The sequence below is a fragment of the Spodoptera frugiperda genome, chromosome 4 (assembly GCF_023101765.2).
Source record: "Spodoptera frugiperda isolate SF20-4 chromosome 4, AGI-APGP_CSIRO_Sfru_2.0, whole genome shotgun sequence".
Taxonomy (NCBI): domain Eukaryota; kingdom Metazoa; phylum Arthropoda; class Insecta; order Lepidoptera; family Noctuidae; genus Spodoptera; species Spodoptera frugiperda.
Window position 1 is genome coordinate 676,128 of NC_064215.1, and position 27,037 is coordinate 703,164.

Genomic DNA, 27,037 nt, shown 5'->3' on the forward strand with positions numbered 1-27,037 from the left:
GTTTTTTTTGTTGATTTTTTTGACGAATGAAATCAGCTGATACGGTGTTGCCGTGTAATGATTATTTTTTTAAACAGAAAGACAATATATCGTCATCTAAATCGAGATCACTATCATAATATTTGGAACAATGATTGAAAATCTTCTAACTGTTCGATAGCCAAAAATCATCTCAAAATGACATGACAAATGAAAATTGAGAATGACGTGTGCTGCCAAACATTTGACATTTAGAAAGAGTTGTCAATCCAATCAGTGTCAAATACACCAAAATCCGAGTTGATGATCACTCCGAAATCCATTAATTAAACTTCCTGGGTTTTCCTGTTACTATTGAGAGTGATCTCTTGTGTGAAGAATTAACTTAACTTTAAAAAACAATGGGTGAGGTATCACTGGAGACGGCTGCGTACGCTAAGATCATCTTACATGCGGCCAAATATCCCCATTGCGCTGTGAACGGCGTTCTTTTAGCGGATGCCACAAAAATCAGAGATGGAGCCAAAAATCAGGACTTGGATATTGTGGACACTATCCCCTTGTTCCATCACAGTCACTATTTATCACCAATGGCGGAGATCGCTTTGACTCAGGTAATTATTGATGAATATAGGTTACTCATTACGAATTCATTGTATTTTCAATCTTAGTCTCGAATAATTATGTATTGTATGCACATACCAATGCAGTATGCAACATATAATATTCGTTTATTCAAAGAATCTGAACAAATTGTTTACTTCTAAGTAAAATTACTTATTACTTTCTTACAAGATTCTCTGAAATTAAACTTTGTTTATCTCACCTGATGGGCCCCGGACCGTCGAAGTCAAACCATTTATTTAAATTAAACCATATACAAGCACTTTTGAAACAATAAAATTGTATTATTCATTAGTTTGACTGTCCGTGAAGCTAGGTGCTTAAACATAGCGTGTTATTTTATTCTATTTGTTTTATTGGTTTTTTTTTTATAGATTGAGACTGTGGCACAAGCAGACAATCGTGTGATAGCTGGCTATTACGCAGCCTGTGAGAACTTCAAGGATAATACGGTTGAAAAGTGTCCGGGACAGAAGATTGCTGAAAAAATCGCTGAGCATTTCCCATCAGCTGTATTCATTGTGGTAAGTAATGTGTATTTGTTATATTCTTAGAAATTATAACAGACGGACATTAAAATAAAATTAATCATCTACCGTATATACCCTTCGTACTTAATATTAATTATTTTTCTCTTTTGCAGGTGGACAATAAGAGAATGATGCAACACCTAGACACTCCCGCCATCAAGCTGCACAAGTACTCTGATGGACGGTGGAAGCTCAAGGATGCAAACAAAGTCATGTTCCGTAAGTTGACCCATATATTTACAAGCATAGGAAAAGTTTCAGTTGCTATCCAAAGAAACAAATTCTTTTTTATCCTGTTGCTACAAAATTTAAGAAATAAATAATAAATCTAAAATAAAGAAATAAATAAATCTAGCCAAAATTTTATTGGGCTTTAATTTTTGATTGTGTACTCAATAGACGTTATAGAACACATTTTTACCCATATTATTTCAACTTTCCAGAGACTCCATACGTTTTGGAGACAGTGTCACATTTACTGCAGCGCGGTGTCCAGAAGGACCTAGTGGACTTTGACAATTATTTGGACGATTTGTCCCAGGACTGGACCAACCTTGGCATCGAGAAGCTCATCGCTAGCATCAATGCATCAAACACCATAGACTGTAAGGAGGATGACAAACTATTCCGATAATGCTTAGGAAATATTTATTAGTGAATTTTTTCCTGTATTAGCACAATGTAAACGGTATTCAATATAAGTGTGGACCAGCTCGAGCATAGTGGCACTACAGGTTCACAGAAAACCAGCGTGAAACAACGCTTTTGTTTTATTTCGCCGTGGGTGAGGGTACTAGTGTGGCTAACCAGCCACATAGTTGTAACACTTCTAGCGTTGCCGGGGCCCTGTCCATAGGGGGCGCTGACTGCTTACCAATAGGTAATGTGTCTGCTCATTTGCTCTCATAAAATTGCTCGGGAGTTGCTCATTCCTCATACTAATAATGAATTTGCTTGATATTAGTTTACATTGTGCTATTATGTAAGAAATAAACGAATTTTACTATCAAAATGTGTTGGATAGTTATTACGTATGAGACACATTTTTATAAATTAAAAAATAGTTGTTACCGCAGAACACAATTTATATGGACTGCCAGTGTTTATCAGGAACTTTGCGAAACTATCTCTGATTGATCAAACATTGTAATATAAAATTATTTAAAGTAGCATGCATCATAATAATGAGTGTCCCAATGTGCAATATAATTAATTATAATATTTACAGAAATTTTTACTTCTGTGCACTTGTTTTTATTTCCTTTGTAATGTCAACTCATTCCTTATTATAGATTTAAGTGAATCGTTATACAAATAGACTTCGGTTTATCACACCATGCAATTTACTATGTTTAAGCTTGTGTATACAGGTGTCAACGGAATGCTCCTAAAAAAGCTAATTTTTTTTTTGTTTTTATAATTTTAATCGTTTTTGTTTTCGTATTATTCATGCAACATCAGCCGTTAGCAGTTGATTGCAACTATTATTACATAAATTTTTAAATTTTTGGAAAATTAATTTTCGATTTAAACCATCACCCTTTGCGGCGTTTGGGAGCGTTCCGTTTACATTCTGTATAAACAAATACTTCATATTTCATATACTATTGCCATTATAAGAGCATTTATTTTTCGTGAACTAAAATGTTTATTGTTATTTTAAAATAGTGTTGCCTGTCTTATTGAAGTAATTACATGTGTCGGGTTAGGTTCTAGATTAGAATTCGGTGCGAAAATCGGACCTAATATCATTATAAATTATTTTACTGTAATTATGTTATGGTTATATTATTACATAAGTTGTGTATGGATATTTATTCAATTAAATAAAAACTATGGTGAATATTTGTGAGTATTTTATTTATTGACTATTAAAGTAGTCTTCAATCAATTTTTTGCATTTGTTCATGCCACTCAAATCACCAGCTTTGCCTTGAAACTTGCCATTCTTAAATGCACCTTTGCCTTTCAAGAGTTCTGTGATCCTGAAAAAGAAATTAACAACTTCAATGTACAAAATGGCTTCAATAGATTCTCGACTTTATTACAATGCAATACAGTTGAGAATAGAAGAAAATAGATTGGTAGTGAATGAAATTATTTGCAGTACAGATGCGTGGCAACCGAATCTAAAGATTTTGTTTCAATGAATTTTTAACTCTATATCAAGATACTAAAGTTTAAAATCGAAAGGAGTCTATTAAACATCTCCATATAAAAATAGAAAATAAATCACACTTACTTCGTTCCCAAAGCATTGCAGTGTTCTTCGGGGCCTTGTATAATAATCTGTCCCTCTTTCGGTTTATCAGGTTCCTCCGAAGCAAAGAACAAGAATAGGCCTTCGCCCTCCAAGCCCTTGATAACAGCCCGGTTGAACTCAGGGGTAGCCTCCTTTTTAAACATAATTACATACTTCGGCTTCGGGTTTGAACTCTTTATTCTCTCTATTTCAAACTGAGCGAGTTCTTGCAGGACTGTTTGTAAGTTCTTGTTGGCTATTTTCAAGTTCTTTTGCAATTTTTGAACTAAATCTTCGTGTCTGGTTGGTTCGTTTCTGTAATGAGTCAAGTTGAAAAATTACGTATTACATATTACGTCCTGGCAGTAAGCAGGTTCGTGGCTAAAAGCAGACTCATCAACGTTAAAAAAAAAACTAAAGGACTTCATTTATGTACTGTGTAGTACCACCGAATTGTATCTAATAGTCACTTTTATTGCTTGCTTGCTTGCCGCCGCCCATGGACACTTGAAACACCAGACGCGTTACAAGTGCGTTGCCGGCCTTTTGGGGGTTAGGTATTAAGTGTTGTGGGAATCGAGGATTGGGAAAGTTGGGAAGGGGGGTAATTGGGCCCATAGTAACCTCACTCACGCCAAGTCGATGATGAAACAAAAGCAACTCACTTGAGTAATCCAGTCAAGGCCTTCTCTCTGTCCAGCATCAGTTGGAAGGTTCTAAGAACTCGGTTTCCCACCAAGAACTTAAGGTTGGTTTTGCCCTTCTTCCCTGGCTCAATGCCCGTTAACTTAATCGTTTGAAGTTGGCTGAAAAAAAAATTAATCTGAAACGTTTATAAGCCACAGCGCAAACCGGTGGAGGCGCACCGAAGGTACTAATTGCCGCACTCAGATAAATTTATTGATTACTTAACCCAGTCCTTAGCAATTGTTTTCGGAACAAAATCATTACTAAGGAATAGTTTAATTAATAATTAAATGTCTCTGAGTACGGCAGTAAGAATAAATCAATTAATAAATACTTGAATACAATTTAAAATAAACCTTAACTACTATAGCATACGGATGAAAATAAGATGAGCGAGGAACGCATTATGCTGCTTTAAAAAAACCTAGCTGATTGTACATATTGATATACTAAAGGTACCTAGTAAAGAAAGATCTAAAAAGAGATGAGTGGAAGGAGGGTGTGGCCTTTGCCCAGCAGTGGGACGGCCATGGCTGAAAATAAAATAAAGGTACCTAGTACCTAGTTATTACCTGAGATTAGTAACATGAGTACCGCAGCACATGTTCTCATCTACATTACCGATGCATATAATCCTGATTGTCTCCATACAGTCTTTTGGCAGCCCTCGAGTGTGAGCCTGTAAATTAAATATATTATTCTTAATCTATAAGTACACAGTAATTAATGTAACATACACTTTTCATACATATTCACATACATCCACAGCCTATAATTGGTCACTGCTGACCAAAGGCCTCTTCATGCTTGAAGAAGGTTTGAGTCCTATAGTCCCAAATAATATAAGGTAAGTATATCGCCAACCCGAATTGAGCAAGTGTGGTGATTAATGCTCAAACCTTCTCCGTGTGAGAAGAGGTCTTTGGACAGCAGTGGCCACTTACAGGATGCGTGTGATATTGCCAAATAAGACTCCATAACCGAGAATTGAACTTGATAACCTTGTTTGTATTATGTTGTACATAATTATATACCACTTAGCAGTTGCACTTGATTTGAACAACTTGCCTTGCAGGTTCAATTTGAGACAATTCTTTGAGTTATACACATACTGAAAAATATTATGCCAAAATATATTTTTCCTAGTATGCAAAAATTATGAATCTGCTTACCTCATTTAAATCTGGGTCATTAGCCTTACAGAACTTCACAGTGACTGGTATAGCTTCCTGGATTAATTGGTTGCATCTATTTTCAGCAGCTTTTATCACTTCTTCGCTAACTTTTGTAGAGTCCAACTCAACATAGCTTTCATCCAAACCTAGCCACCAGCTTGTGGTCGGTAGATTATATTCCTTCTCTAAAATGGCTGACAGTAAATGCTGACCTAAGGAAAAATCTTTTATTAACAATAGATGCAATGAGATTTGCGGACAGAAGATGAGTAGAGCATCAATGGGTGCACAGCTCAGCTGAAGATAATAATACCAATGAAAATCTGACACCGTATTAGATTATTGTCTCTTGGAAACAGATTGCTAAGTAGCAGGATATAAAAAAGAAAATAGTATTCAAAATTGTTTCTATCAGAAATAAAAATAACAACAATCAACAGTTCCGACTATTGCATGAAGCATTTTTATAAATAGGTAAATAGTATAACTAAAAATGTGTTATGAATTTATGATACAAAGCTAAATTAGTTTAATTAGTGAATTAGTTGCATACTCGCAATAGCGTGTTATTACACTCAATGAGTGTCCTTTGTCTAATGTACAGAATACTTTGTTATTGGATTTTCAACTTTATATCAAAACGATTAAGTGGAAAATCTGATGAAAACAGTTAAATGATAGAAATAGGCTGACGAAATGCTGTTGATTGTTAATGAGTGTCCTTTGTCTAATGTACAGAATACATTTTCATTGGATTTCCAACTTTATATCCAAACGATAAAGTAGAAAACTGAATGAAAATAGGTTGACGATAGGCAGTTGATTATACAACAGGTTTATTAAAAAAAAATTAGATAAACATAATATACCTGAATGCTGCTGCATATGATCAAATCGTCGGTCCCAGTTGATCTCCTGTTCCACCACAGTGCCCACTTCAATGGGCTCCCTCGTGAAATGTAGAGCCTCATCTCCTTTGCGTAACACTTGAACGACTTCAATGTTATTCAGCCGACCAACATCATGTGGCTAAACAATAATAAATACAAACAAATATAAATATAAATACAAACAGGGTCTGATGCAGAAGGCAGTACTCCTCGAAACGGCACGTATTGTGAGGAGGTTTCTGTCTCTGGAGCCCTAACCACCGGTGGCTTGGACCACGCTCCCGCTACTGGTCGGCTCCTATTTTTATATTTTTAAATATTATTTTATTTATTTTGTATGTATAGTATTTAAAAATGTAAATGTAGAGAATTTTAAATAAATATACTTAATACAAACAAAATATTATAGGAATTCACAGTTACTATATTACAATAATAAGTAACAAATAAATAATATATATATTGAGCCTTTTATTTTATTTTTAAATTAGGAAGATTACAATATTTAATGTAACACTCTTTTCATCATAAGCCTTATGCTTGGGAGTAAAGGCGCTTTTCCAACAGTGATGTGCTATGCTATGTTGCTCTGGATGCATTTGGCTTCCACCAACCATATTCATAGCTTAGCTTTGGTGGAAACAGGCTCAGTTATATTTTTATATGGAAAGATGTATCCTATGGATGGCTTAACTACTATCCATACATCGCATACTCGAGCTGCACATCTTTGTTGCACAACTACATAGCTTAGTATTTTTGGAAATGGTCACATAGTTTCAGTCATAGTTCATCTTGGTAGTATAGCTACATAGCACATCTCTGGTAGTAAAGCACCCTAAGGCTGCCAAATGATTAAGAATTATTAAAATTTTCCATTCTATTTATTTAAATTCAACTTTTGAAGTGATTCCAGAATTAATACCTTATGCTCGGTAGTTGTAGAAGTTTGTAGAAAAATCTGCAATATTTTACATTATGGTGTCATAGAATACTAAAGCATTTAAAATACTTACTTGTCCACCTCCCGCAGGAAACAGTATAGTGTTCTCCAACGTCACCTGGTACCCTTGGAACTGTGATGTCTTCCCGTACTCAACCAGCGGCTCGGTCGTTGGTTCACATTTTATAACTTTTGATGTGAACTAAAAATATAATAATATGGACGTGATTTATTTGTTTGTAATGCTACTTACCATCAATCCTACTTTAAAAAGCTAGAGATAAAATTGAATGCTTTTCGCCCGAATACTCAAATGCTACTCAATTTTAAGTTGTACTTAAATATCGTGCTATCTCTGTAATTTTATACAGAATTGATAGTGACAGAACTACATTTGAGAGTGTCTTAAAATTGAGTAGTGTTTGAGTATTCAGGCATTTATCTCAGAAACAGTATTATTTTCTTAATTTTCAAATGGCAATTTGTAGAATAGGTTAGTAGCTAAGTAGTCTTAGCAAGCATAAGTACTATTATTATTTCGTCATATATTTCTGATTTCGTCATATAGACAATGATTTCGTTATCATATAGGCAGATTCTTATTGGAATTTTAATTTATTACTACTTTACTAAATATTATTAACAAGATAATTTATTTAATTAAAATGGACTTGATAGTAGAAATAATTAGACTCATACTGGGTTAATAGTAAACTACTCATTTAGATTCTTATTAAAATGTAAATGAATATTTTTCAAAATAAATAAACATTTATCGTACTAGAATGACTAAAACAGCTGGTCGGAAAACTTACCTTCTTTAAAAAACTATCTTCCTGGCACTTAAAAACCATTTTTATTATTTTCTTTTACGTTTCTATAGATCATGAAAACTATCGCCGAATTTTAGGTTATGCTTATTATTTTTATTGTGGAAAGCAATTATCTGATACGGAAAATGTCTTGTCCGCCTCTTATCTTATTACTACTTGTACTTTATTTAATCAAGGTACAATTTAAGGTAATACTTATCGTATTTGAACTGAAATAAAAATAACTTTAGCTGCGCTCAGCAGTGATAAATGACAGTGACAGTTTTTAATGAAATAGGATTTTTTGACAGGTGAAAAAGTGTCATAAACACAAGGTCACAGCTGTGCGGTGACAGTTTTTTAACATTTTGACAAAAAAAGTGATGTATTTGATGAAAGTAATAACCTATTTAATTTAGTCGAATTATATTTTAACGACGCAAAGCGCTATCGTTTGTGTTTCTTGGTACCGGAACGCGTCTGTCGCAGGGATTGTGAACTACCGTGACGCCATTTTGAAAAAAACAGTCATTCGAGTTTCGAATGCTTACGAGTTTGTTTCATTGCTTTGCATAATTATCGCGGATCTGGTTGTTATTGTGTGTTGATGTTGTGAACTCCTGAACACTTGTTTACAAAATTTATAGCTTCTCGTGACGGGGACTTTAGGTAGTATAAAGTAAAAGCCCAAGCCTGCCAGACATAACTTATTTTCTGAAAGGCAAAACGTGGGATACCGTGTAGCTTTTATATGTACCTTGAACGCCTGCGCATCTGTTAAGTTGGATAGACGGCCGATTTACAGATTACAGATAAGAAAGGTAAGTAAAAATAGGACTAACTTAACTTAAATTCTGATGGCTGATTTTTATATATGCTTTATAAAACATTATAAGACAAATAATATCCGCACTGCCAGACTCTTTCCGTCGGCCATAACTTCTGCCAGACGCTTTAAAGATCTTAAAAAAATATTGAATTTTACTTATATTCTGACGTTTGATTTTTATATATCTTACTTAGAGGACTATTTTTAAACTATATTTGTTGAGGCAGACAAATCCTAAGGGCCAAACATGCCAGAAATAAAAAATATTCAGCCGTGAGCATGAGCGCGAGGGTACTATGCTAGCGTTTTGGAGCAAGTGAGACATCTATGTCATTGGCTCTTGGTCCAGTAGATTGTTTAAATAGATGAACCTTTTTTATGTAAAAAGCTATTAGTGCAACAATCACTTTACGGGTTCTACACGTACACAATACAATAAATTCTTCTTTATTGTGCAATATCATATTCATTGTTTTTGTACATAACTACCTATACATATATACTATAGGGTAGGTACTGATAGGATTTGAAATAAAATACTTAATAAATTAAAAATATACAGGTATAGGTAATATTATTCATTTATTTTTTAGTATGTAAAAAGTTCTTGATGGCCTGATCGAGAACAGAAACAGTGAAGTCGACGTCTTCCTTATTTATACACATTGGCGGCTTTATTCTTAATACCTGTAAAAAAAAAGATTAAAAGGGTTAATTTAGTCGGACTTATGTACGGTCTTTAACCTCTCGTATGCCGTATATAAGACAACAATAGAAAACACATTGTGTCTCGCGTAGATCTGCGTTCCGGCACACGAAGGGTTAAGATATTTTAAGACGATTGGTACCTATTGGTAGGTAGAACAATAACCCATTTTATTGAGCAACTCGTGGGTCTTTCTTTAACAAGTTTCTAATTACCTACAATTACTGCCTTTTTGGTTTCGATTACCAGGCAAATATTGTTCGTGTATTTTAAATACAGTAAAATGGGGTGAATAGGGATCGAGAGGTGAATAGGGACAGAAGAGGGGTGAATAGATACTATGAAAAATTTCCCTATACCTATTCACCCCTCTTCTGACCCTATACACCTCTCGATCCCTATTCACCCCATTTTACGGTATCACGGCAATAGATTCATCCCCTTTTACATGAAACCCACTTATAACATAACTTGATAAAAGTAGGTATCTACCACCATTCCTACATTGTCTGCGATTCTGACTACTCCTGCGGGGATTAAATGGTTTTACCTTATATACGTTTATACTAGCTACTTCCGCGCGGTTTCACCCGCTCTGCTCGGATCCTATTGTCTACCTAATTTTGTCATAGCGTGATGTTTTATAGCTTATAGCCTTCCTCGATAAATGCACTAAAGAATTATTCAATTCGGACCAGTAGTTTCGGAGATTAGCGCGTTCAAACAAACAAACTCTTCAGCTGTATATATACTCACATTACTCCAGCGTCCTCCACGGCCAATCAGAACGCCCATGTCCTTCATATCCTCGTGTATCGCGTTCATTTCAGCAACAGGCAACGGCACCTTGGTACCGGGTTCAACGAACTCTATGCCCAACATCAACCCCTTCCCCCGCACATCTCCAATGATCGGATGTACTTTTTGCAACTGCATCAGTTGTTCGATGAAATATTTTCCTATAACTTTGCAATTGTTCTGCAATCCTTCTTCTTCGATCACCTGTGAAAATATAAAAAAATATATTTTTTGGATTTAAATTTTTACGTTTATATTTTTATAAACCAATTTACCAATTATAAACCAATTTATAAACCATTTTATAACAATTTTATAAACCAATTTACCAATTATATTTTCTTTGATGTTGCTTGCTATTGCTAAACAAGGGAGAGTTTTTTTAAGGGGGGGAAATCATCCAATGATTTCTCTCGCCGTGGGCGAGGCGAGAAGGAGTGTCAGACTCTTATTGACTAAAAACCACCCCGTACCAACTCCTGCTTTTCCGAGCCGGAACCCCGGTAAACCCGCTAGGTATGTAGTCCGCAGCTCCGAAACTGGGGAGAGCTTAGGTAATATGTTATTTCCGGGTATTGATACAGTTTTGTGTGATTTTGTTTTATATCTAAGAGTTATTATTTCCATGTTATGCACAGTGCACACTCACTTCTCTTTTGCCGCGATGTAATGATATTTATACAATTATGATGTAACCGATCTTACTAATCGCGCCTTGGTCTCATTACAGAGTTGCATCAAGAGGGCACGACTTATAATTACAAAGCATGATAAATCTGATTTGATTTCTAATAACAAATATCATAATAACAACTTGTTTTTAATTCCCAACGAAGGGTGATGTCATAGGCGTAGCCAGGTTTTAGTATCGGGAGGGGTTCAAGAAAGTAAAACGAACAAAACTTCCTTCATGAACTTCCTTCATTCATGAGAAAAAAAAAACAATTTATGTAATATGTAATAAACAGATTCATAGGTAGTCATAGAGACCTTTGCCAAACAGGGGATGTACTATGCTAACTAGAAAAATAAACAATCAGCAGTTAATATAACCAGTTACTAACTACTTAAATTATATCTAAACTTTACGGGGGGGGTTTGAATGGCCAAACCCCCCCCCTGGCTACGCCTATAGGTGATGTATTCGATTATGTAAATAAAACTACTATTCCTTATTAGTACCTACTATTAGAAGCCAGAAAGCTTACATGCAGTCTAATGGTATTTAATCTGGTGTTACACCAGAGGCATCACAAGTGCTGGTTATATACGAAAAAAAAATGGTAAACTTACATCCAAAACAGCTTTGCCAACAGCCGAAGCCATGGGGTTTCCGCCAAACGTGTTGAAGTACGTGGTACCGGCGTGGGCAGCAGCAATCTCCTTGGTGGTGACCACGGCAGCCATGGGGAAACCATTGCCAATACCCTTGGCCATCGTCACAATATCTGGGATCACGTCGTGGTTCTCAAAACCCCAGAACTTGTCTCCTGTTCGTCCAAAGCCTGTTTGAACCTGAAAAAATTAGGTAAATTATCATAAATATGTTCAATTTTATCGATCGGAAAGTCCATTTATAGATGTAGATAAATATTTTTTGCCGCGAAGGTCAAATTCATTAAATTCGCCGGAAAACGGTCACCACTAGTGTTAATAAAATACAGTGGGTGCTATAAGTATCTACTCTAAGTACTATGGGTCTAGTCAACTACTCCAAGTCCTCTAGGGATGTGCCATGGTAAAAGACGTACACAGTGGGGGCTCCTGGACTTGGTCTATTTAGAAGGCCCGGTGCCCCATATAGGTAGCAATTAATGCTGGCAACCGGAGTAGTATTAGTCAAGGAACAATCCCACAATCCATAGTTTTTCTCTCCAAAAAGCTAGACGCCTTCTAAAGGTAAAAAAGGTACAAAGGTACTCACTTGAATGGAATGCTGCTCATGAATACCAGCCTCTAGCATGGCTTGAAACTAGTCGAGTTCCTCGTCAAACAGTTACGTGAGTAAGCCGATAACATAGTAATTAAGGTACTCACTTCATCAGCTACGTACAGTCCTCCATACTTCTTGACTAGTTCATGTGCTTTTTTCAAATAGCCCTTTGGAAACTGCACCGTGCCATTGACTCCTTGGATGGACTCCGCAAACAAAGCCGCCAGTCGTCCCTTTGGTATCGAATTTTCTAGAAGCTGTTGAAGAAAAACGTATTATAACATGTTTAAACAAAAAAAATACACATTTTTTGTGTCTCTTTAATGTTTATTACGCGTCACCTGTCACCTCATGGTTTTGCTAGAATGGTGAAGCAAGCGAGTGACAATTCGGAGGTGATGTGTACATGACCAAAAAAGCGCCCATAACAAGAGAAAAAGAGGAGGTTACCTCACTGAGCTGGTGAACATATTTGTCGGCGGTGACGCAGTCGCCAGGGCAGGAACAAGCGCCAGGCACTTGGGACAGCGAGTCGCGACACCCGCCCCAGATACCTCTGAAGGGGTCCGGTAACATTGTCTGTAAATGTAGAATGAAAACATACAAATTAAATATTCTCCTGTAGTAACAAACAGAAATGTGAAACACTTAGAAGAATACTTAGAAGTGTGCTTTGAAGGATATTTAATCATTTTAAGGTCAAACTTAAGTAAGATACTTGTTCGATTACAGGGTTTCTGTAACTCCCTGTGTATATCTAGTTATTTTAACCGCGTAAATGAAGTTAGTGGAGACCCATTTGCCCTCAAAAAGCCGGCAACTGTAGCTGTAGCAGGCGTCCATTGACGGCAGCTATTACTTACCATCAGCTGATCAGCCGGCTCATTTACCGCCTTATCCCATAAAAAATAATCTAACTTACATGGTAAAATCCAGGAGGCACAGGTAATTTCATCCTATAGGACTGGGTGGCGGTGAGTCCCATCAGGGCGGACGAGTATCCATGGTAGCTGCTCTGCAGGGACACGACGTCCAAGTTGCCTGTGTAGGCCTTCGCCAGGAGGGTCGCGAGGTCATTGGCCTCCGTCCCACTGTTCACCAAGTACACCACCTGGAATTTTACACTTTAGTTATTAGATTACTCGTCGCTTTTACTTTAACTGTTTCCTTTGTTGACCTGGGGCCTTAGTCTGCTATTACAATTGTGTCAGAATGGTCGATCACTGAGCAGTGCGAGAGGGACGGAGCTATACAACCAACATAGCTCCGTCCCTCTCGCACTGCTCAGTGATCGACCATTCTGACACAATTGTAATAGCAGACTAAGGCCCCTGTGCTACAATTGTTGTACAACTGCTACTGCAAGGGGTCTTCGTCTACGATGCCCGGAATCGGAGCGGATCGCCAATTTGGTTTTTGCTTTTGAGGAAAAAGAAAAAGGCGTGATACTTGAATTTGACTTGTCTACCTACCTAGTATAAAAATATATCCCATCAAAAACATCCTGTAAAAAACTCAAGTCTCGCAGATCAGTCTTTCTACCGTCAAAAGTTGTGAGATCCATGTAATACCAAGTCGGTTAATCTATTTAGTGTCTACTTGAAGGACCTTCTGTCTTAAGTTATTACATAAGTTATTATCATGCCAATATTAAAAATATTTAACGTTTTAAACAAATAGATCGACTTGGACATCGCTTGATTTGATTATTAGTATGTATCACACTACACAGCACGACGGGCCAGCGACCAACAGGAACGAGAGTTTCAATCGCGTGAGGCGCGAGAGACTAAAGAATCTAATATAATATTGTAATATTCATTTTGTTTTCATGCGATGTCCAAGTCGATCTATTTGTTTAAAACGTTAAATATTTTTAATATTGGCATGATAATAACTTATGTAATAACTTAAGACAGAAGGTCCTTCAAGTAGACACTAAATAGATTAACCGACTTGGTATTACATGGATCTCACAACTTTTGACGGTAGAAAGACTGAGCTGCGAGACTTGGGTTTTTTACAGGATGTTTTTGATGGGATCTCACTTCTTTTTGTAGAGCCTTTCTTTTTGATACCATCTACTTCTAACGAATTTTGTTAAAGTAAAAAATAACCACCACCAACCACCAACTGCATAAATAACTTTGTAATCCCATATATTTATATGGGATTACAAAGTTATTGATGCAGTTGGTGTATTTGGAAAACTGGACCGAAATTACAAAATATTTAAGTTTTCCCATGATTAAGACACTAAACTCTATATGTATTCCAAATATGAAGCTTCTAAGTCTGCTAGAAGTGCCTTGGACTTTTGATGATCGGTGAGTCAGTGAGTGACAAAATTTAGAAACTTTAACAAGTTGTCATTCTTAAACTACTGGTTCAAATTGACTGAAATTTTAAATATTCCGTGTTTATACAATGCCGGATTAGTTACTGAAGATTCAGGTTTCTTGCTTTATCCACAACCGAATTATAGGGGGTCGAAAAAGGCCCGAATTGCTTCGAGAAAAGGATGGTACGGCCGTGCCGCTTTTTTTTTGCTCGACTTGGCGGGGGCACTGCCGTGCCCCCAGATAAACGATAGGTATACGTTAGAAACTAGGAACGATTTGTGACATAATAAAGAATATTATGACATCACTTTATTTAGAAGGGACGTAGTGAACCCTATTTCTAAACATTATAACTTAATCTTAGTGGTCGTTTTCCGATTTTGATAAACCAAACCATGGTGGTTTTATATTATTTTTAATTCAACCGCCAAATAGAAAGAAAGAAAGAAAGAAAGAAAAATCATTTATTCGGCACCGGGCACGATGCACCAAAACAAAACACAAAATAGAAAATAAAAATAAAAAAAAAATGTTACAATTAATTAAAACATTAAAAAAAAACATTAAAAACACAAAAAAAAGTGAACTATTTAAATTTATAAAAGTAAAAAAAATAATAATAATAATACAACACAAACAGGTAAAAACGCGGTGGCAACGTGCCCAAGCCAAAAGGGTTGCCACCTCAGTATGAGCTGGGCACCGAAAGTACCCAGCACTGATTTTCAGTTGGCACCCTTTGCAGTGACCCACGGACGGAGACAACGCACAAAACAAAACACAAAAGTAATACAATAAAATAAAAATAAACAGAATAAATAAACATAAAAAGGAGAATATTAAAATAAACATACATACATATATTTTAAAATACATCTATAAATAAATAAAAATAAATGGTAACAATTAAAAAGAACACGGTAAAAGAAAAACATAATATTGTGGGTAGGTGTGTGATCGTAGGGTCACCCCGCAGCACGACACTCATTTGACTCCTACCTGTAAAAGTAGTCGCTTTGTCGGCATTACCCCATGGAAAATAATAAATTATCTAGACTATGTACATGTCTAGATAACAGTGCGCGGAAGAGCGAGCGTGGAAGATATAAGAAAATATAAGGGTGGCACAGGACGGCAATCCACCAACAACTACCGCAGACAACATGGGACTCGAAGGTAAGTTTACCAGACTTATTGTATCCCGCATTGCTGCTACATGCACTCATACTTTAGATTTTAATTGTATTTAGATTGTAATAATAAGTGAATGTCAGTAAATGTCAGATTATAAACATAATAAGATAAATAAAGTAAATAAATGCTCTCATTTCCATACCCTATCATCATCCCTATTAGATACCTACAACGCAACAAATTGTACCAATTTTCTTATCATTACCACAAACTGTACTTATCAAAAAAATTCCCAAATACATCAATATTAACTTAGATAAATAAATAGTCATTAAATGTACGGTACTTAAGGCCTGGTGTACACGGACTGTTTAGGCATCAGTGATAAACACAGGAACCGCTCTTGCAGTCAGAGTCCAACGGCTTGAAGCTGCCATAGATAACTACTCAAGCGGTTACCTTAAGCTGCCATTGATAACTGCTCAAGCGGTTACCTTAAGCTGCCATTGATAACTGTTCAAGCGGTTACCTTAAGCTGCCATTGATAACTGTTCAAGCGGTTACCTTAAGCTGCCTTTGATAACAGCTCAAGCGGTTACCTTAAGCTGCCTTTGATAACTACTCAAGCGGTTACCTTAAGCTGCCATTGATAACTGCTCAAGCAATTAGCTTAAATGCTTGAGCAATGTGGACGTCAGCAGTCGACAGCTCGAGCAGTCAGTGTATGCCTGGCGACTGCTTGATTGCATGATGAAATGCAGCAGTACGTGTAGATATGTACGCAGTGCCGGCGTTAGGGGAGGACGTGATGGGCCGATGGCCCAGGGCGACAAATTCTGGGGGGCGCCGATGCCGCCGCCGATGGGATCCGCAAAAAACTAACACTTGATATTGCTTCCCTCAAGTGGGCGCCACAATATTTTCGCCCGGGGTATCAGTGGCCCTTACGCCGGCACTGTATGTACGAACGCAGAAGTCCCTAATTCACTATGCACTCGCAGCTTGTAGTAGACCGATCCGGACAGCTTTAAACAGTCACGGGTTGTCGCGCAACGGGTAGCGGGTCGAACCACAAATTGTTGTTTTGGGTCTGGGCGTCATGTGTATGTACGACACAGACGAAAATCCTACTGTGGGGCAACGTTTTATTTAGAAAAAGACGAAGTCAGTGTATGTCATGCCCAATATTTAATATAATTTAAATGGGGATTCACTGTTCTGAACAAATGACCGTCAAACGAACGATAACGATCGTGTTCAATCGATAACTCTTATCAATCTCTTTGTGGCATTCAAGTCAACACTATTTGCGAGATAAACAACTAAACAACAGTTTGTTTTATTCTAAATTATCTATATTTAGTGCGTAGTTACAGTACATAATACATTTATAAATAAAACTATTGTGGGTACCTACAATGATGTTTTTTTTAGATATGATAAGAAATTAAATTTTTCCCCGACGTAACTTAACTAATGAACAAAGGCGAATGTATGTAAGTTTGTTTGTAACTGCTTTTCTATTTGATCTTGGGGATTGTCGATGAACATGAGGTGATTATTGTTTATAAGTATTTATTTATTTTATATTATAACGTCGGGCCAGTGCTGAAAATCAGCGCCGCGACTCGAGCTAACTAACGCGCGCGCTCGGGTCGCGGCATTTAAGCTGAGTACTGGCCTTTTTGCACCGCGACTTTTATGTTTTTTTTTTATCATAATTATAAATTTTTATGTTTATTGTTTTTTTTAATGGTGCAAATAAACTGTTTTTCTTTCTTTCTTCTTCTTTCTTTACGATTTATCTACCTACTTATTTTAACACCGACTGTGGACCTACGGAGAAGGGCGTCGCTAGGTAGACGTAAAGAAAGCTGCGAAGAAAAGCTACATTAGAATACCTAAACGTAGATAATCTCATGCAGTAGTAAGGACATAAACGCCCTTCCTCTCTCCTACGAATTTTATATTTTGCTGTGCCCGACAGGGTCCATAATTGTGACTAAATACTGTATTTTCTAACACCTGTGTACATTATGGATGCAATAAATACTTGAATACTAAAAATAATTAGTTACCTACTCTTTTTTAATCATTCAATGTATAAACTGTTTCTAGATGTCGTGCCAAAAATTTACGTTGTCAATATCATAGTCTTCTTCAAAAAACGGGAGCAAAATTCTGACTGATGCCAAACGAAATTCCCTATCATAATAATAGGACTTGTAATGCTAGAGATAACTTCTACGTGCAAACAAACAAACAATCATTAACTATTCAGTTTTATTATATTAAAGTATCTATGTATAATTATGTATGTATGTATGCATGTACACAAGATATGAAGCCTGCTATTCTGGCTATGTACAAACATAGGCCTGTCACAATTGTATTATACATCTCTCATATGATTTACTTAAATGAAACTGCAAGTAGTACTTGTCCACAGAAGCATAATACAACTAATTAAATATCATTTTATTGTAACTTTCGTGAGAAATACTAAATTAATTATTATGTTATCGGCTTACTCACGAGGAACTCGACTAGTTTCAAACCATGCTCAAACAGTCACGTGAGTAAGCCTATAACACAATAACTAAATTTAAATAAATATCAACGAAAAACGAAAATATTTTTTTAAAATTTTTAAACAAAATAAGTAATTAAATTTTATTAATCTGTGTGAACAGCTCCATGTTCCTTGATCACAGAAGAGTTGTAATGCATAATATAATGTAGGTTGGCTAGGAATGTTAAGGACATTCAGCGCGGCTGTTATAATGCCATATTTGCAAAGAGTGTTCAAAATTCAAATTAGCTCAAAGAGAATAATGCACTTTTTGGCTTAACTACTGGGCCTATTTCGCAGATGATAACAAACATGTGGTTTAAGTTAAGTCATAAAAGAGGTTTCTCCATACGGTATGTATACGGTCTTTGACCGATACGATCTCCAAAATATTTATACCAGGCATTCATGACAAGACAAGCTATTCTATTTGTTTTTTTTATAACATCACGCCTTTAATCCCCGAAGGGGTAGGCAGAGGTGCACATTGTGGCACATAATGCCAATGTACACCCATATTTCACATTTTGCCATAGACCGGGCCCATTTCCAGACTCCGTGCTACCACTGAGAAATTTTCGAAAAACCGAAAAAAGCCCAGTAATACTTCGCCCGACCCGGGCATCGAACCCCTTGTCCGGCAGTCGCACTTGCGACTCGGCCAACGAGGCAGTCACAAGCTATTCTACTAGATACTAAAATTAAATACTTTACAATGACAATTAATTTTTATTTTATCTTCCACGTGAACCCGAGTCAATTTAGATGACATTACGTCACAGAGAATAAATATAGTTACCGTACTAATTATGTAGTATAAATATAAATATTGATAATTAAATAAAAGTTTATCTGTAATTGTCTTGGCGCTTATAATTGTAGCCGGGTCAAGGGTAAGGGGAAACTTTTAGAACAATGAGTGTTCTTTATCTTGAGCTGAATAACTGATGAATGAAGAATATTTATAGCTACGTACCTATATTAAGATATAGAACTTCTTATTACAGATCGTCACAGAAATTAAATTCAGATCAAATTAATTACAAAGATCGATATCCAAAATTACTGGATCGATCTAGTCTTTTTTTTATTGAGGGTGCCAAATCATTCAATGCCTTCTCCCGTCTTGGGCGATGCGAGAGGGAGTGTCAGACTCTTACTGACTAAAAACCCGTTATGTAGTCCGCAGCTATCGATCTAGTCTTTGTTTTTGGCAGAAACTGCATGCAACTAATGTCATGCAAAAATCGATCTTAATCGGCAGATTTAAGATTGAGATCGATTTCTATTAATTTTAGTCTTTAGATAACAACGCAACGTCAAAACCCCATGAGAGGCAACTACGGTCAGTATTGGTCATACAGAGTCAGCGATTAATGCTCTGCGTGAGAAATTATTCTTAACATGGGACAATTAATATGCTTTTGCTCATAACAATAGGATTTATTATTGTGTGAAAGTTATTTGTTTTTTTAATCTTCTTCAAACAAATGACAGTGACTGGCGGAATTAATGCCATTGGCATTCTCTGACAGTCAACCATAGGGTACCTAGTGCAGAGAAATGTACTGGGTAAAATGGGGTGAATAGAAACTCAGTGGGTGAATGGGAACAATTTTTTTATTAGGGTCATTAGTTTGTTTTCATATTTTTGGTTTTAATAATGCATTTTTGGTTTTAATAATGAATTAATAAAAATAAGTGTACTTAAATTGTGTAAACAGTTTTAAATTATGTGAAAACAAAAAACACAAAACGTTGTTCCTATTCACCTCCGATTTGATTCTATTCACCCCGTTTTACGGTACCTAACGGTTGGTGCGAAGCCAGATCACAATCTCAATTTTGTACCATGTTTGTAATTATAATTATAAATACGTTGTTACTTAATTTCGAATACCTACATAAAACTAACAAAACAATGACCTGATGCATGAGACAAATGAAAACATTGGCACTTCATCGACTTAAAATTGTTATCAATACAAAGATCTTTCTCATTCGATACCACTGAATCAACGAGTTAAAGAGAACTGTTCATTGAAATAAATTGTCTTTTTGACCTAGTACAGAGAGTAATGTCCTGCTGACCTCCCTGACCAGGCGACCCTGGTCTGACTCAAGTAGACTTGGAAATTGCGCGAGTTATTTTTAGGGCATAAATATGCGAGTTAATACAAGCATTTTATGATCTGACTAGCTACTTCCACGCGGTTTCACCCGCTCTGCTCGGCTCCTATTGGTCATAGCGTGATGTTTTATAGCCTTTAGCCTTCTTCGATAAATGTACTATCCAACACAAAAAGAATTATTCAATTCGGATCAGTGGTTCCGGAGATTAGCGCGTTCAAACAAACAATCAAACAAACTCTTCAGCTTTATAATATTAGTATAGATAGGGCATCGGACACGACCGGAGAAAGATTCAAGATTCAATTTAGAATGTAACAGCTCTTTGTGTGAAACTCTTTCTAAACTCTTTGTGTGATCCACAAATTGTTGTTTCGTGTCTGGGTGTCATGTGTGTCATGTGAACTTGTATGTTTGTAAACGCACCCACGACACAGGAGAAAACCCAAGCGAGAGGCAATGTTACTCTTAAAAAAAATAGCAAATATAGTGTTGAATTTTTCAATAAGTAGGTAGTTAAAGTTTTAATTATGGAATATGTTTGATCGATTGTTTTGTGACGTCACGCACCGAGACGAACGTCACATATCACGTATGTCGCTCAAAACTCATAATTATGAGCCCCAATCGTAACTTGAAATTAGTCGAGCAACCTCTTCAAACAATAAATAAGTTGTGTTTTTTTATGGGACAAGCCCGCCGCGCCCTCCCATGAAAACACCGGGACATTCCGTTGAACATGAAATTATTGGCTGTCTTGTATCCCAAACTATTGTACACATACATATATGATATATGTTCGATCATATAAGCTCCTATCATATTTCTGTATATTTCTCTTACCTTTAAGTCTCCAGGAAACTTCGCGACGAGTTGCTCGACGTATTCATAGATCTTTGGATGTCGATAAATGTTCGTGCAGTGCCATAATGAGTTTATTTGTTCTTGTAATGCTCCAACCACTTTGCTGTAAACATAAATAGACATATTTTGTTCAATACGACAAAATAATTACGCAGTTTGGACTAAGTATAGGTTGGAGATCGCAATTTATCAAATGTCCTTAGGTCGGCTCTTTTTACATTCGAGGGAAGAGCCTAGGGTTGGTGACAAAAGAAAATGTATTTTTATTAATGGATTAGGAGACAAACAAGCAGACGTATCACCTAGTATCAAAGGTAAGCGAACAGCCCTTGGACACCCGCAACCACAGAGGAGACACTGGTGTGTTGCTGGCCTCTTAAAAAGCATACGCTCTCTTTTCTTGAAGGTTTGATGGTTCGGAAACACCACCGATGAGAGCTCATACCACAGATTTGCTTTGCGAGGCAGAAAGCTTCGAGAAAAACGCACAGTTGTGGCCTGCCAACCATTTATATGATGGGGATGGAAGTGCTGTCGCATGTGTTCTACTCTGCCGATATCACAGCGTAGGTTTTTAATATTTCTATGGTAGGTACCTACTTATAGGTACATTAGACAGTCATTCATTCTTTCTAGGGATATGCCGTAACAGGCGTTGCACCATAGGAGCTCCGGAGGTCCAATTAGAGGCCTCGGTGCCTGTTATTGGTACTGAAGGTGTCCCACACTCCCTAGTCTTTCTCCCCAACAGGCCGCATCATCACTTACTATCAGGCGAGATAGCGGCCAAACATCAGCACATTTAACATTAAAAAAAAACAAGATGGACGTCTTTTGATGGTTTCCCACCGTTATCAAAAAAAAGGCAATTAATTCATTCTTACAAGCACATTACGTACGTAGATAGATAGGTACCTAAGCAGAAAAGTGCGATTAATGGGTAATGTGAATAGCACAGAGGTTATAAGGTCGTAACGTTGAAAGGGATTTTAATATTTAATTATTGAACTGTATTCAATTCGTACTAAAGTCGAGTTTTGAATAAGTTTTAGCAGAGTGCTGTGTTCGGAAATTCATTGCCTGCTATTAAAATAGGAATTAAGAAGTGAAGAGTACCTTTAGTACCTCAAAAGGTACCAGGTTCGAGGTAGCTAGCGAAAACAAGCTTATGGAACAAGCCGGAAAATAAGCAGTCGGATCAGCTGATGATAAGCAATCGCCGCCCATGGAATTGACACCCAAAACACCACAGGCGTTACAAGTGAAATCGGGAATTGGGAAGATCGAGAAAGGCGGTAATTGGGCATCCGGTAAACTCAATCACACACCGAAACACAACGCAAGCGTTGTTCCACGTCGGTTTTATGTGAGGCCGTGGTATCACTCCGATGGAGCCGGCCCATTCGTGCCGAAGCATGGCTCTCGCACACTAAAATAAATGTTCAATTTTAAGGTGAATGAAACACTGCTTCGGATTGGAAGGTACCCAGGTAATGATGAATTATCTACCTGAGCAACCTAAAATAAACTTTATTCTAATAAAAAAAAGTCTGAAATCGAAATGACTGTCACAGGTAGCTACATTCACGGTCAACGGCCGACAGCATGTTATTTAATATGTCGTTTACATATGCATGGATTTAATTAGTATTTACATTCATTTAGCCATTGAACGGTAATACGCACAAGCGCAACGGATTACGTTAACACAATAATATAATAGACACTGTTGATAGGTAAACAACACCACTAACACCTAGAATTGAAAGTTTCTAGATTTATTTGTCCTATGTGCTAATTGGTTTCTAATGCCTAAAAAAATAATGTATTGCAGCACCTATGTAAATACAATCTATGACTTTATTAAAGGGGAAAATCATCCAATATCTTCTCCCGCCCTGGGCGAGCTGAGAGGGATAGTCAGACTCTTACTGACTAAAAACCACCCCGTTCCTACTCCTGCTTTTCGAGCCGGAGCTTCGGTAACCCGCTAGGCAGTCCGCACCTTAATCTGTGACTAGCCACCGAAAGACAAGTTGCAGCATGTTCTAATTAGTTCTAAAATTACCTAATTGTGATCCCCAACCTCAATCCAACCAGGCACGGGGCCTATGGAAAGCTGTAAGGTAAGAGTAAACAATAAAATTTTTTGCTCGTTCTTCTCCATAGAACTTTACAGCTTGGAATGGGCAAATAGCTTCACTTTTAAAATTTAATTTGACGTCCCAAAGTGCCTTCCTAGTCTAATTAAAATAAATGATTTTAACTTTGACTTTAAGGCAGCAGACGTCTTTCAGCTAACAATGCATGATGATAATGATATCGCGAGCGCCTGTCGTCTTTCCGTTAATTTGCAGTACAATAACTACACACGACTAAGAGCCCCAAGCGTGGCTTGAAACTAATCGAGTTAGCCTAAAATTTATAGTAATGAAATTATGGGACAAAAGCTAATGAAATTATGGGACAAAAGCTACTTAGTTATTCAAGTACTTACGGATGACAATGGCCAACAGAGACAGTGACGATTCCACCAAAGAGGTCCAGATACCTTCGACCTTCGTGGTCGAACAGCCACTGCTTGTGCCCCTGGTGCAGGAGAACAGGTTTCTTGTAGATGTTGTACACTGCTGGCGGTATGTGGTCACTCTTCAGTGCTTCGATCTTTTGAAATGATGGACCCTGAAACAAAGAAGTTTGAGATATTTCTGAAATGAAATAGGTAATAGAGAGATTATCAAAATCAAGATCGATTTTCGAGTAAAATTGGAATGATTTTTTCAGCAATAATATGCCTGCCTCGTTGGCCGAATGGTTGCAAGTGCGACTGCCGGGCAAGGGGTCTCGGGTTCGGTTCCCGGATCGGTCGAAGTATTACTGGGTTTTTCGAAAATTTCTCAGTAGTAGCACGGAGTCTTGAAATGTGCCCGGTATGTGGCAATAGGCTCACCACCTATTACATGGGACTACCTAAATTATGAAAATGTGGGTGTACATTGGCAGTATGTGCCATAATGTGCACCTCTGTCTACCCCTTCGGGGATTAAAGGCGTGACGATATATTTTCCCTTTCTTCAGCAAAAATATTTGTCGTACTCATTTATTGGTTGCTTAACCAATTGTTGCCGGAACAAAATCGTTACCACGGTATAGTTTTTAAATGCCGTACTCAGAGTAATTTAATGACTTAACATTTCTTAACCCAGCCCTAAGCAATCATTTTCGATACAAAATCGTTACTAAGGAATACTTTAAGTAATCATTAAATGTCTCAGAGTACGGCAGTAAGTTTGTGAACATTGTATAGTAAGAATGTGTTAGCTACGTACGTAGATGGAATGGAATCGAACTTGATACACAGATGAGCTGGATGACACAAGGCACTTTTTCATTCGCGGGCAAAGTGGTCGCTAGCAGAAGCTGAATGTTTAAATCATTTTAAGTGGCAACGATTGCATTTTTATGGAATAAATTGTTGAGTACGAGTAGACGGATAACCTGATGGTGATGGTGAAGTGATTAGATCCCATGGATGGGTAACCGTGTTGTGGGTGCAACACCAGACGAGTGAGCATTGGAATGAGTTGTTTATTATATAGAAATTATATTTTTTAGAAGTACCTACATTGCTAGTACAATTATTTACTTTGTTCCCATAATATTTATAAATTATTGATGTTATTTTCAATAATCATTTTTAAACTCGCATGTTTACATTATATTTTATGAACTTAATTGTTGTGTGTTTTCCTCTGAGAGTAGAAAACTTTCATAAACTGAGATTCAGGTACACTAGTGATGGAAAATTCACAAAATACTACTTGTTTATTGAAAAGAAAAATATCCAAATTACGATATGGTCGATAAAGATGCTGACTTAAGTTAGTGTGTAAAAAAAAAAATACTTAAAAAATAACTTACAGCATACTGTTTCGGTTTGAAGTCAGATTTCGGGATTGTTGGCACCTTTGTGCTATAGCTCCTCGCTAACGTCTTGTAGCTAAGTTTTGCAACTGAAATAGACACAAATATAAACAAAATAATTAAATAAACCACCCCCTAACTGCCCTGTGGGCTTCTTATCACAGTTTAAAGAATTAAAAATAAATTGTTACGATTTCGGACTTAAAACAAATTAAGTCCTCATTTCCTTTATTTTGAGCGGGTAAAATCATCCAATGACTTCTCCCACCTTGGGTAAGGCGGGAGGGAGTATCAGACTCTTACTGACTAAAAACCACCCCGTTCCTTCTCCTGCTTTGAGCCGGAGCCCCGGTAACCTTTTACGTTGTCCGCAGCTCCGAAGTCCTCATTTCCTAACGATGTTTTTCTTCACCGCGTATTTAAATTAAAAAAAAAACACACTCTATATTATATAATTCAACGTTCGAAAAACCAAACTAAGACAACACTTATTATTTTTGGTATAAATTTGAAAGAACACACACAGAATTTAATTCATTTGTAAATTAAAACATAATTTGAGTTTATTTAGTACCTTTATCAGCCATCGTGTTTACTGCGCGACGGCCGACGTATTACTGAATTTAACTGAATCGAAGATGGGCTGCCCCCCGTGGAACGACACATATTTACAATCTACTATATTATTATCATAAAGGTCTGTTTACAATGCATTGTCATTTACATCAATGATAATTTTAGTTTCTACCCACTTCGTTGGTATACTGCTTGCAATCGCAAGCGATACTGACAAGAAATGAGTTTTACCTTTTGATTCTCCGGAGCTGCGTACTGCCTAGCTGGTTACCGAGGCTCCGGCTCAAAATACAGGTGTAGGAACAGGGTGGTTTTTAGTCAGTAAGAGTCTGACACTCCCTCTCGCCTCGCTCAAGGCGGGAGAAGTCATTGGATGATTTTTTCCCCTCAAAAAAAGCCTTTTGATTCTGTGTGCGGGCTATGTATTATGACGTTTTTCGAAAATTCTTAATACTTAGGTAATCACATTTTACACACCTCCGGTGAGTACGCAGCCTAAGTAACGTGCAAAAACATCCGATTCACTCCGAAATGTGTTTGTTTACGTTGCTCCTTGCGTACAGTGTGAGTGTGACGCGTGTATATTTTATTTTGATACTTGTTTTTCTAACACTAACACAATAATGATGATCATTTTCACTGCTTCGTTTGTCGAGAACTCCAGAGGTCGTTTTCATTCGATAAATCATTGAAACTTCTTCTGGTTTAAGAAATATATCTAAATACCTAAATACTTATCTAATACGTAGGTATAATTAGTGTCCTCGTGTGAGGTGTTTTTTTTTTGTTTGTCTTATACCAGTCGTTATTACGGACTCCAGAGTTGAATCTAAGACAGTATTTTTCGAAAAACCTAAAAAAATACAATAATATTGTACCCAACCTAGGAATGGACTCGAACCCTTTGCTCGGCAGTTACTCTTATTGCTCGATCAACGACTTACGATTACGAGCTATTTAGGTATACTAACTAACTAACATAAAGTATCAACATTTGATACGCAAGTTCATTACCTAGGCTAATTTTAGGGTTACTATTTTCAAATTATTTGCCGTTCTGTTTTTAGCGACAACTTTCGTTTGCCCGATCGCATTAATCTGACACGGTTTTATTTATATCGAGTGCATTGTACAACAGTGACATAGTGACATGGAGGAATTTTTCAAACTAATATTAAAAAATATAACATTCTTTAAAATAGAGTGCGACAGGTGTGAGGCAGACATTTTTTAAATAGGTATTGTTAGGTATATAAAACTATCGTCAGACATTACGTTCATACATAATTTTTTTGAGGGATATTCATCCAATGACTTCTCCTGCCTTGGGCGAGGCGTGAGGGAGTG

The 27,037-nt window shown here is 36.9% G+C and overlaps 2 protein-coding genes across 2 annotated transcripts; one reads left to right on the plus strand and one right to left on the minus strand.

The window, feature by feature from the left end:
* The first annotated feature begins 234 nt into the window (after positions 1 to 234).
* LOC118272549 (ER membrane protein complex subunit 8/9 homolog) lies at positions 235 to 2,978 on the plus strand. The gene is made up of 4 exons (XM_035589130.2): positions 235 to 593; positions 978 to 1,127; positions 1,247 to 1,352; positions 1,577 to 2,978. The coding sequence occupies exons 1-4, from the start codon at positions 381 to 383 to the stop codon at positions 1,765 to 1,767; spliced, it is 660 nt and encodes a 219-aa protein (XP_035445023.1). The 5' UTR covers positions 235 to 380; the 3' UTR covers positions 1,768 to 2,978.
* Positions 2,973 to 25,849, minus strand: LOC118272558 (alanine--glyoxylate aminotransferase 2, mitochondrial). The gene is made up of 17 exons (XM_035589139.2): positions 25,689 to 25,849; positions 25,112 to 25,203; positions 23,688 to 23,872; positions 21,170 to 21,293; positions 13,071 to 13,259; positions 12,599 to 12,727; positions 12,253 to 12,405; positions 11,509 to 11,730; positions 10,174 to 10,419; positions 9,357 to 9,398; positions 7,144 to 7,272; positions 6,107 to 6,266; positions 5,235 to 5,449; positions 4,635 to 4,741; positions 4,041 to 4,181; positions 3,376 to 3,690; positions 2,973 to 3,118 (listed from the first exon to the last, which is right to left on the minus strand). Exons 1-17 carry the CDS (start codon positions 25,699 to 25,701, stop codon positions 2,995 to 2,997), a joined length of 2,586 nt encoding a protein of 861 aa, XP_035445032.2. The 5' UTR covers positions 25,702 to 25,849; the 3' UTR covers positions 2,973 to 2,994.
* Between the last annotated feature and the right edge of the window lie 1,188 nt (positions 25,850 to 27,037).